Source organism: Bactrocera tryoni, chromosome 5 (assembly GCF_016617805.1).
Source record: "Bactrocera tryoni isolate S06 chromosome 5, CSIRO_BtryS06_freeze2, whole genome shotgun sequence".
NCBI lineage: Eukaryota > Metazoa > Arthropoda > Insecta > Diptera > Tephritidae > Bactrocera > Bactrocera tryoni.
The window spans coordinates 23,831,339-23,843,883 of record NC_052503.1 but is presented as its reverse complement, the minus strand read 5'-3'; the positions used below and the strand labels follow the sequence as shown (position 1 = coordinate 23,843,883).

The 12,545-nt window shown below is 33.2% G+C and overlaps 1 protein-coding gene across 2 annotated transcripts in view; it reads right to left on the bottom strand.

Annotated features, from left to right (window-relative positions):
* LOC120777133 (cytochrome b reductase 1) overlaps positions 1 to 6,447 on the bottom strand; it is a 40,300-nt gene extending 33,853 nt beyond the window's left edge. Inside the window, exon 1 of one of the 2 annotated variants that reach the window (XM_040108280.1) lies at positions 6,106 to 6,447. Coding sequence is in view for 1 of the 2 variants with exons in the window: in XM_040108279.1 (XP_039964213.1) it covers positions 1,152 to 1,176 (25 nt within the window). In the remaining variant the exon portion in view is untranslated. Of the gene's footprint in view, positions 1 to 1,151; positions 1,516 to 6,105 lie in introns of those variants that run through there. The other variant, XM_040108279.1, reaches the window with a different exon arrangement.
* Between the last annotated feature and the right edge of the window lie 6,098 nt (positions 6,448 to 12,545).

Below are 12,545 nucleotides of genomic sequence, written 5' to 3'. Positions count from 1 at the left end.
AAGAAAAAACGTTAACTTCGGCTGCACCGAAGCTGATATACCTTTCACAGGTGCATTTCTTTTAGTAACTATGTGTTCAGTTTATATGGAAGCTATATGCTATAGTAATCCGATCTGAACAATTTTTTCGGAGATTATGTTATTACCTTAAGCAGTAATTCATGTCAAATTTCGTGAAGATATCACGTCAAATGTGAAAGCTTTCTATACAAGAACTTTTTTCCGATCGTTCGGTTTGTATGGCAGCTATATACTATAGTAATCCGATCTGAACAATTTTTTCGGAGATTTTATTGTTATCTTAGAAAATAACCTGTGCTAACTTTTGTGGAGATACATTGTCAAATGTGAAAGCTTTCCATACAAGAACTTGATTCCGATCGTTCAGTTTGTATGACAGCTATATGTTATAGTGCGCCGATATCGGCAGTTCTAACAAATGAGCAGCTTCTTGAAGAGAAAATGACGTTTGCAAAATTTCAAAACGATATCTTAAAAAATGAGGGACTAATTCGTATATATACAGACAGACGGACGGACAGACAGAGAGACGGACATGCCTAAATCGACTCAGCTCAACATACTGATCATTTATATACATACTTTATAGGGTCTCCAACGCTTCCTTCTGGGTGTTACAAACTTCGTCACAAACTTAATATACCCTGTTCAGGGTATAAAAATCGATGCTCAGGGTAAAAAAATGCACCTCAGGGGAATTTTTTCAATAAAAAAAACCTAGACTATCAACTTACTGCTTAATATGTATAGGTTTATTCAAAGGTTAGCTTTTGACATACCCTAATGTACATACTTATGTGTATATAGTATATATTTGTATGCAAATACACATTACCAAATATTCATTTGAACATATTTTCACATAGTTACAAACATATACATATAAATATGTGTATATATTGTGATAAAATTTTAGTATGCAGCGCGAAATCCGTTTTATAAACTGATATTTTCATATACTATATGTATGTATGTACACTATATACTAGTATATATGCAAGCACATATAAATCCACATAACTTTATCAATTTGCCAATATCATCCCATTCCATACACATCGGCTTATTCCATAAACAACAACACATTTCATATTTTTCCATAATTCACAATAAAATATTTGCCAACTTGCCTATAATAAATATTGGAATCTTCATTGTTGCCTCTTTCGTTGCCTTGCGAGTTGCCTGTTGCTTAACACTTATCTTTTCCTTGCTGCGAAATCGCAATTTCAATAAATGGTGTACATATAAACGACAACAAGGCGATTGTGTTCAACACACTTGAGCTTCAACTTCACGGTGCGAAAATGAAAAACGAAAGTGAAAAATGTCACACAACAACCAGTTGATTAATTGCTTGCACTGGGCTTCTTGTTTAACTTTTTGCTCAACAAATCAAATCACAAGGCGTTTACTCATCGCGGATTGCCCTTTGATTCACAACTGATGACGCAAAGACGCTGCAGCAAACTGAAAGGATGCGGAAGCAGCACGAAATGCCAGAGGACTCGCAATGATTTTGCTCAAAAAGCAACAATGCACATACAAACGTATGTACATCTTAACAGCGAAAATTTTCTAACATATGGTGGGTGCCCTCATGCGCTACGCAGCTAGAAGCCGAAAGTAAAATTGGTTGTTCGTAGGTGGCGTTGCCACTACAGTTATATGTTTTTGCGCGTTATTTTTTGTTAAAATTTGCCAAACTTATTTTTGAGCAAATAGATTTTTTTCTTTAAAAAATTATTCTATGAAATAATTAAGTACTTCCCACTATTTATTTCCAATGTTAACCTTTTCAAGCTATTTAATATTTTACTAATTAGGATTCAATAGCTGATATATAGACACTTCTCTGCTCGCTAAAATTGTGAAGTGTCCTCTTGTCCAATAACAATATGTCAAAACATAAAACAAAAAAGTTATCCAGTTCACGCAGAGAACTTAGAGACAATTTCTCAGTGTTGTATGTTCTCTAATTGAAGTTAATACAAGTGAGTATGTGACTAGCTCATTAAAGTGTAATAGTCTCTTGCCTCTTATTTCTATTTGACAGTCAATACAACTTATACCAGTTGCTTGTTCGATTCGCTACACTCCAGGGTTTGCGTATCGAAGCCCACTAATATACCTATTACAAAATGCTAATGTTTATAGCTGTTCAGCTGAAATGCTATTCCGATTTGAGAAGCTAATATGTATGGTATAGAAAGTCCATAACGAATTTTTATATTTTTTCTGGCCAAAACTGATAGCTGGTATAATTTTTTCCAATATATCTTTGACTTTTAATGAGGTTCAGAAATTTTAAGAGTCAAAAAAGTAATTGTCGAATATTTCGGTTCCTTGATAATCATGGTCTTGGTTATACCAGTAATATCTTTCCTAAGCAGAACCTTGGTACTACGAGTAATTACTCGAAAATTTAACTTTTTTGTTAAGCAAAATCTTCGTTCACTTTTGAAAAATCACTTAACTCGTCATATTATGTCTTCTTCAAATAAATGAGTACTTCAATCTTTGTTTGTTCACATTTTTTTTTTCAAAATCAATAACACAAAAATATAAACACTCAATTTCGAAATACGTATAGTATAAAAGCTAAAATTTCAACAACAAAAACTCTAAAACTATGAATGTCGTTTGATTTTTTTGAAACTTAACCACCACTTTCAATCCAGTTACACCAACATGGCAGCACTCTCCGTGAGTCAGCAGCAGAGAGAGAATTATAAACGAAAGCAACAGTGTGTTGGCCTTTTAAGAGCACAACCAAAACGGAAATTAACTGTTATTGTACTCTTCAAAGCTTTTGGCCAGATAAAAGATATGGGTACCAGCGCACTATCTCTGCTTGTACATCATACATACCATACGTATACATACAGATTTGTATAGCAAGCGGGCGAACTTATCAGTGTTGTGCCATTATGCCTAATTAGTATTGTACCTTAAAGTTCTATTATTATAAATTATTAAGAAATCTCAATGACAAATGCGTAAATTTGAACAAGATTTTTGTTTACGAAATATTTCTTATGATAAACTTATTTTAAAGAATAATTTTTTGTGAAAATTGATAATCCACTGCGAGTGTTTGGGTATTATACATATACTTACAAGTAAGACACTTATCTCCATAATAATGAAATTTAAGTCGCTTGTTATGACAACAAAAAAGTCTGCGATAAGAATGAAGATGAGAAAAAAGAAAGTATATTTAAAAAGATTAATCTGTTATAAATTTTATTAATACAAAAAAAATACTGCCATGAAAAAAGCTCTCATAAGATTTAATAACCGGTAAAGTCTATAAAAAAATCCCACCATTTTCAAGAACATCTCCACCTGCAAATGGTCAAAAAACTTCGGTCAATCAACGAACAATTTACTATATTTTACAGTACATTGTATAAAGAGATCGATATTTTACATTACCAAAACGACTACGAAGGTATGGAAAAAAATTCTCTTCTTTGTTTTTCAAGCAATAAATTGATTATTGATTGATTATGCAGATTTCATACTCCCACTTCATAAAAATGCGAAAAAGTTAGCGACTGTCGGAAATTTTAACTCAAACTTACTTCTAAGAGCGTGAAGTTGGAAAAATATGGCAACTCTGGGATTTGAAATACATTTTACCGTATGTAATAGGCGTCATCTCGACGATAATTTGATTAATACTAAGGCTAGACAAATATTTGAAATTTTTTTGAGGGAAGATATATTTAGCTTTGTAACTTGAGAGAAGTGTTGGAATCCGAAAATAAAAAACAAGTTTGATGAAGATTTAGGAAAAAGCTATCAATGAACAAATAGCAAAAAAATTTTATTAAAATAAAAATAAAAATTAGCTGTTTTTAGATATTTGTTTTTGTACCGGAAATCCAAAAATAAATGTATTATTTGACGAAAATCTAGAAAAAAGTTATCAATGAACAAATGAAAAAATGTTTTTTAATAAGAATAAATATTAGTTGGTTTGTGGTAGTATTTTGTACCGAAAATGAAAAAATAAATGTATTATTTACCTAAATATAGCTTTAAAACATTTATGGTATTGAAAGAAGAATGACAAACTAAAAAAACATACAGGATACAGCTTTTTACCGAAAATGCAAACATTTAGTTTCTCACGAATCAAATGGTAATACCTTGAACATTATATAGTTTTAGGTAAACTTTCATATAGAGACACTTAAAATATCGTTTGAATTCTGTGCCGAAAATGCAACTTATAGGTAAATTTATATACATATGTTTGTATTATAATGCATTGAAAAGTTAAAATTGTTGACCTAAGTACAGCATAAAGCTAGCAAAATCACTATACTTTTTATTCTGATTTTTTTAGTCATTATAAATAAATATACATACATATATACCGAAAATCAAGAAATTTACTTTTCACTTATAAAAAGATTCACATCAATGACTTTAGACTTAGTATTATTTACATTTTTTTAATATTTATGCAAAACAGTTGTACCGTTTTGAATATATTTTTGTACCGAGTATTAAATTAAAATATTAATATTTTATTAACTATTATTTTATTGAGTATGACGTACAATTACTAAACACTTTTGTATAGTTACGTTTACTCAAACAAACAAACAAACAAACAAAAAAAGAAAGACGCAGAGGTTTGTACTGATAATGTTAAACTATGCGTCTTTCATGTAAAACAGTTTAATATCGTTGATTTGAATATTATACAATAGTATCAAGGACTTGGTATAGAATTTATAAAAAGTTTAAATTGTTATAAAAGTGTACCCATTTTGTACCGAGAATGTAAAAAAAACTAGAAATTAAATGTACCGTATTTTCTTTCAGTTTTCAAAGACCGAAACTATTGCTTATTGTGGCAAAGGCTTTGCATAACTGTATTTAAAGAAGTTCGATTATGATTATATGTACCGAAAAGCAATGTTTTACTAATTTTTTTAATCTTTTACTTTATTTTAAAAATATAAATATATTTAATATGTACAAAATATGTACACATATAATATATACAATAGTTTCTTTGTCATTTTGTACCGAAAATGTATTTTCTTAATTAATGCTTTTTTATTTTTTACTTTGTTCGAGGCGAAAGTTAGTGGCATAAAAGTTTTGTATAGGCATATAACATCCTCTCTTATTATACATAGGTACGATTTTGTACCGAAAAAGCAAAATTTTTAAAAATAAATGCTTTTAATTTGTTTACTTTATTTAAGGACGAAAATTAGTGTTTATAGCCTTTATAGTAAAGTTATATTACATAAATTCATGTGAACGATTTTGTACCGTAAATGCAAATTTAGTTTAAAATAATAGTTTTTTTTTATATTGTTTTTTATTTAAAGGCTAAACTTAGTGGTTTTAGACTTTGTGTAGTCATATTATAACAAATCTCCTTTCATAAGAAGTGCGACTTTGTACCGAAAAAAAACAAAAAATTTAAAAAAAAATGCTTTTTAGTTTTTACTCCTTTCAAAGATTAAAATTAGTGTCTATATAAAAAAATGCGTTAGTTATTGTACCCATTTAGTACCGAAATGTTTAAGACACAAAAATAAATTTGCATTGTTATATTTTTTGCTGTAGAAGTTTATTACCTTTGCCAAAATTATATAGAATTTACTCGAATTGCGCAAAACTAACCTGGGGATCAACGCTTTGTCTACATTTAAGCCAGAAAATAATATTTGCAACAATTTAGCGTTACTCACAAATCCGAATAAACAAAGCCTTTCACTTGGCTTCGTGATTTTTTTTTATCTAAAACCTAATAACAACAGACGTATGCAGTGTGTAATTGTTGCAAATTGTATATAATAAAATGTATATACATACATACATATACATATGTATATGCATGTACATATGTACCGCTTTTTATATGAAAACACACAGCACTGCCTGCGATTGCTCACTACACTCACGCTCTCACAAAGCGTTTATATGGGCAATTAGATCTGCAAACCGCAGGTTCGTGCCTCCAAAGTAATCGACGTGGCTGCATTCTAATTAGTTCACTGTCATGAAAAACTATACTCAACTAGGTTTCCCATAAAAAACAAAACTTACCGCAAGTGTGACTCTAAAAACGGTGTGAAGCTGTTGTTGTGTTGACCAAAGTGCATGTATCTCTTTCAATTGTCTTCCAGCTGTTAACCACAAAGCAAACACACACTCACACACACTGTTTATGAAATACACTAACACTATTTGTTTTTGTTGTTGTTGGACTTGAGTCACTTAATATCACAAAGCAACTAATTACTGACCGATTGGAGTTACAAACAATAAGCGACACAGTGGAAATTAAAATAAATATCACAAAAACAACACCAAAATATATTGGGTAAAAGTATAAAATAATTCGGGAGAGACTGCAAGATTGTAGCCAGCGAGCACAACCAAATGATTCTGACGAATGTGCTGTCAGGCGAACGCCGCGCGCAACTAAAAGCAATGAGTGTTGGGGCTGCTGGCGCAGAGGTGCGGTGTTGGAGGCGAACTCGGCGGCCGCTCTTTGCTTGGCGCTGTGCTGTTCTGCACTTATTTCCCTTCTGTTGTCTTTTATACAATACCAATACATACATACATATGTGAATTAAAATATTTTACTTTGTTTTTATATACCAAAGTATGTAGATTTGTAGCAATGTGTGTGAATGTATCTATGAGAATTTGTCGAAATTTCGCTCAAACGCTCGAGTTAGCTGCAGCAGAGACTTTGTTTTGCTTTTGCCTTTATTGAAGCCGCGCAGCCGAATGCGCTGACAACGGCATAAAACGAACTGAATACAGCGGGTTTTCAAAAATTCCCATTTGACTGGCCGCTGCAAATAATGCGCGGGTGGACCGATCTGAGCAAACAGTGGCTGCATTTACAAGCAGCCGGGAATTTACCGCTGTAAAGAAACTGTTTGATAGCGGCTGTCTTGCGAATATTTTGCAAAGAATTGTATTTACATATACATACATACATACATATGTAGTATGTGTGTATGGTATATACAGTTTTTGTCAGCCATGAAAGTGTTAGTGATTGACGGTAGAATTATCAATAGCTAGCACAAGTTCTTAACCATTTAGTCTTTCATAGTCAAAGAAGATCTTTCTTAGACTTATAGTTTATGTAAAAAGCTTGAAAGGCTTTGTAATAATGACTTTAGTACAAAAGAAACCATAGTTCTCTTTTTATACTCTCGCAACAATGTTGCTAAGGAGAGTATTATAGTTTTGTTCACATAACGGTTGTTTGTAAGTCCTAAAACTAAAAGAGTCAAATATAGGGTTATATATACCAAAGTGATCAGGATGACGAGTAGAGTTGAAATCCGGATGTCTGTCCGTCCGTCTGTCCGTCCGTGCAAGCTGTAACTTGAGTAAAAATTGAGATACCATGATGAAACTTGGTACACGTATTCTTGGCTCCAATAAGAAGGTGAAGTTCGAAGATGGACAAAATCGGCCCACTGCCACGCCCACAAAACCTATAAAGTGTCATAACTAAGCCATAAATAAAGACATTAAGGTGAAATTTGGCACAAAGGATCGCATTAGGGAGGGGCACATTTGGACGTAATTTTTTTGGAAAAGTGGGCGTGGCCCCGCCCCCTACTAAGTTTTTTGTACATATCTCGGAAACTGGTATAGCTATGTCAACCAAACTCTATAGAGTCGTTTCCTTCAGGCATTTCCATATACAGTTCAAAAATGGAAGAAATCGGATAATAACCACGCCCAGCTCCCATACAAAGGTTATGTTGAAAATCACTAAAAGTGCGTTAACCGACTAACAAAAAACGTCAGAAACACTAAATTTTACAGAAGAAATGGCAGAAGGAAGCTGCACTCAGGCTTTTTTTTTTTTTAAATTGAAAATGGGTGTGGCGTCGCCCACTTATGGACCAAAAACCATATCTCAGGAACTACTTGACCGATTTCAATGAAATTCGGTATATAATATTTTCTTAACACCCTGATGACATGTACGAAATATGGGTGAAATCGGTTCACAACCACGCCTTCTTCCAATATAACGCTATTTTGAATTCCATCTGATGCCTTCTCTGTATAATACATATATACATTAGGAACCAATGATGATAGCGGAATAAAACTTTACACAAATACGGTATTTGAAAAATATGTAAATGGCGGATAATGAAATCTCGATTATCACTTTATCATGTATAAAATGTTCGGTGACACCCGAACTTAGCCCTTCTTTACTTGTTATTCATAACTCTCACGGCTATACTTCCGTAAGACTGGCAAAAGACTGGTATGCATTGAGTGTATCTGTTGCGTACCAATTTGGACCAGTGTTTGATTACAGATGTGGACTTCTGGGAATAACTAACTACTTTTTATAGCATAAGCGAGATCGTTCAGTGGGAACTGAGTATAAACTGAAATCTGTTGAGAGAAAATATTATAGAAAAGAGTTGTTATATCTAAAACAGTGTACATTAAGTTTGCTTCGAAGTTCGTAACACCAAGAAAAATATGACGAAGGCCCCATAAAGTGTGTCGATATAGCCATATCTGGCTGTCAGTCCGTCTGTCTGTATATATGCGAAGTAGTCTCTCAGTTATTGCGGTATCGACCTCAAATTTTAGACCCGTCCGTTTTTCTCACCAAGATGCAGCTTATTTCTCGGAACCCCCTATAGCATATAGCTGCCAAACAAACTGACCGATCAAACCCAAGATAAAGACTTTCTACACCCTTATACGCTATACTGAAATGCAGCTGTAAAAGGTGTTATAGCATCATTGCGGCAGTTACATATGTTTTTTCTTGTTTTTACATAGGACCAAAATAACATTTATAAGTGAACTTATCGGCCTGTCGGAGGTGGATGCTTTCGCAGAAATCATCTCTGCAGTTACCTGCTTGTAGCGAAACCGGCTTTTAGGAGCATCAAGAGGTCTTTTGTCAACTGAATGGCGTACTTGAAGTCAAACCAACACCCATTGGAGATTAAGAGCTCGAGTTGCCGCGAGAATAGAGAGTGACTTTGCGTAGCTTCGTTCAGGGTGCAACGAGTCCCCGCATGATTTTGCATGCCCTGCTAATCATACAGATCTGACACCCCTACCGTTGGATGCCCTCGATGACAACTTATCTAATCCTTACCATCCTAACGGGGACTAAGTAACCGTTACAACGACAACAACTAAAGAAAACTTTTTCTTGGAATAATGTAAAAAGCCGGCTCGATTGCTCTTTTGCGGATTTTTTCGAATAAGTGTGACACGATTTCTTTAAAAAAAACTCACTTATTGTTACGGAAATTCAAATGTTTTGTATTTAATGTGAAGTACAATCGATACAATTAAGCTCTGAACATAACATCATTAAAATGGTCTTCTTGACTTGTTTAGCAGGAACGAGTACGATGAACCCAATTTTCTCGTACTTTTTCCACTAAATCAAGTGATAAGTCAGTATGTCAAGAACAGCACGTTCAATATTGACTTCCAAAGCTGAAAGCGAGTCCAGTTTATTGACTTCAACTAACCCCACAAGAAGTAGGCTAATGGTAAAAAATCACAATTTCTTGGGTGTCATTCAATGAAGTTCAGATTTCTTGAAATAATTGAAACTCCAAACTTTCCTCGCAATAAATAGCTGGTTGAACGTGCTATGTGGCACGTAGCCCCGTCTTTTTAGAACCCGATGTTGTCAAGTACATCTTCTTCTAATACCGAGCATAAAAAGTTGGTTCTCATCGATCTATGTATACCGCTCTACAATGACATCAACGGTGTCATCAGCTTCATTTAGAAAGAAGTACGGACCGCTAATTCTACCAGACCAAAAACCACACCCAACCGTCATCAATTTTGGTGAATGTAATGGATGTTCCTGAATAATTTGTAGATCATTGGCTTCAGTTCTAGATTGAGAACAATTTTATACGGATGCAAGCCCAAATCCTTTCGCAAATTCCGATCAGTTCCGATATTTGAGAATGACTTGGAAATGACAAATAGTGGTCTTCAGCAACACTTGCCTGAACGGCAGCAATATTTTCATTACTTCGAGCGGTTCTTTGTCTTTTTGGCACTTGAAAATTATGTAAAGAAAATGTGCGAGCACAGATGTACGATTATTATGACCATAAAGCTTCGATTCCGACCTTGTAGCAAAACATCACGCGTATCATCCGCTAGTTACCAGTCGAAATGGTCGAACGAGTCATCGAGAATTGAACTCAACAGATAGACCATCTGAGACGTAACCGCGGCCAACATTTCTTCAAAAAATAAATGCCAAAAAAGTCCTATCGAATGATAAAAAAAAACATTCCCCGTTTAATTTGAAGTTGCCGTGTTTTTTTCTTAAAAAAGTAGGGAACCTCTAAATGGATCACCCAAATTTTTTGTGAGTATATGGTACAGTGGATTACATAAGTACATATTATGACTCATCAACAAGTCCTCAGTTGTTGTGGGCAGCTGATCAGTTATCACTGTCGACTATAAGAGGGAGTCTTGTTGTTTTCCTGCAATCACTGCAAGACTGTTTCAATTGTTCATTGATAATGTGTGGCTCATGCTGTTGTCGTTTGGCATAATGAAGAATCAAACAAATTTTATAAAAAATCGTTTCGTACAGAATTAAAATAATATTCGTAAATGCATATATGCATGTGTGTATGTATGTATTTTTATATATATTTATACATTTTGGTATCAAACAAGAAGTATTGTTTGATTATATTATACTTGCATTAATACCGAACAAAGTTTGTGCAGTTTAAGCTTGAATGTATTCACGTAAATAATATGTACTTATGTTCACATGTATGTCTGTACAAACAGTAAAACACAATTGCTTCTATTTTTCACAAATGCGGGCAGTTTTAAAGTCAGAAGTGAACAAAAGAATTTACATAGTACATAGTTATCGGCAATTAAAATTATATATGCAAAAGTCAATTCAAGCTAAGCTTGTACACATATGTACATATGTAGTATTATAGTGTTTTTTTAACTATTAATTTTTTTCAATCCCGTCATGAAATTTCCTTGTCAATACCCTAAAAAAAATTCCCTGAAAATTTTAGTCTTAATATTAATATTAAGGACTGGACCCAAGGCATGTAAAAATTTTCTATTGAAAACACATTTCAATCGTGATTTTTTATCTTTAAATTTCTATAGCTCAGAGGCATTTTATGGCATTGCTTTTACTTTAGACACATATTTCTCAGAATTCTTCACTCTAGAAAAGTGCACAGTACAACAAAGTAGTAACTCACACCAGCGAGATAGTACGGGGGTCTAAAGCTGATTTTTCCACGAAATTCGATTTTTTTTTGTATATATCTCGTAAATGACAAGAGCTATAGAAAAAATGTTAACGACAAACTTATAGGAAATTTTATTTGCTACAAATAAGGTCCGAGGTCACAATCGCTATCATTAATACTTCACGAAATATTCGGCTTTTAAGTAAGACTATATGGAATTTTCATAGATTTTTTAATACATACCATCTGTAAAAATTCTATCAAAATTTTATATACATATGCAATTGGCTTTTATTTGTTGGCTTCTGTTAGCAACTTCACACTTCATCATGTCCCATAATTACTCAATAGGGCTTAAATCGGGCGAGTTTCCAGGCCAACGACGACTGAAACGTTTTCAACCCAATTTCATTAAAAAAATCAGCAATTTCTCAGCACCTACTAGAAAATTTTTCAAATTTATTATTACATAGCTGAATATAGTCTACAAAAGTGGTGATGCATTTTTATTGACCGCAAGTGTATGTAGTAACTTTTTGCATAATAACAAATACAACTGTATGTGCTTTTAAAAAAGAGGAAAAGATAACACTGTGGAGTTTTACAGTTAACTGCAAAAGTGAAAATAGCGTGCCTCGTGCCTAATGACAAAATAATATAATCAATCGCGAAATAGCTTCATAAACAGAAAATGTTAACTCTAAAAAAATAGTAGGAAGTTACATTAGCATAATTACATAAAGAATATTCGTATTAATTATGCATTTATGGTACATATGTATGTATGTGAAAAAATTGTTCAAGCAAAACATTTTTCAGAGCAAGAAAGATTGTGCGCCGAAAATTTGCAAGAAAATGGTCACACTCAAAGGGAAATCGCAAAAATATTAAATTGGTGCCAAAAATTTGTCTTAATTCCTTAAAATCTTCGAAAATATATGAAAAAAGAGGTCGACACATACCGATGTATTGTCCATGATTACATGGCACAAATGTACATATGTACGTACATATACATTCTTTGGGGTTTCTTAATTCAGTTTGGAGTTTCTGCGTAATTTTTCCCTTTGAATTTTCGAAATATCAAATATTTTCTATTTTTTGTGAGTTAAAAAAGAAATTGTTTGCATACCAAAACCAAGCAAGACACTCATGGTTAATTTGCAATAAATGAGTTTGTAAGCAAAATCGCTCATACGCCGTGTCTACAAGGAATTAAGGACACATCAACTGAAACAAATGGCGTTTAAG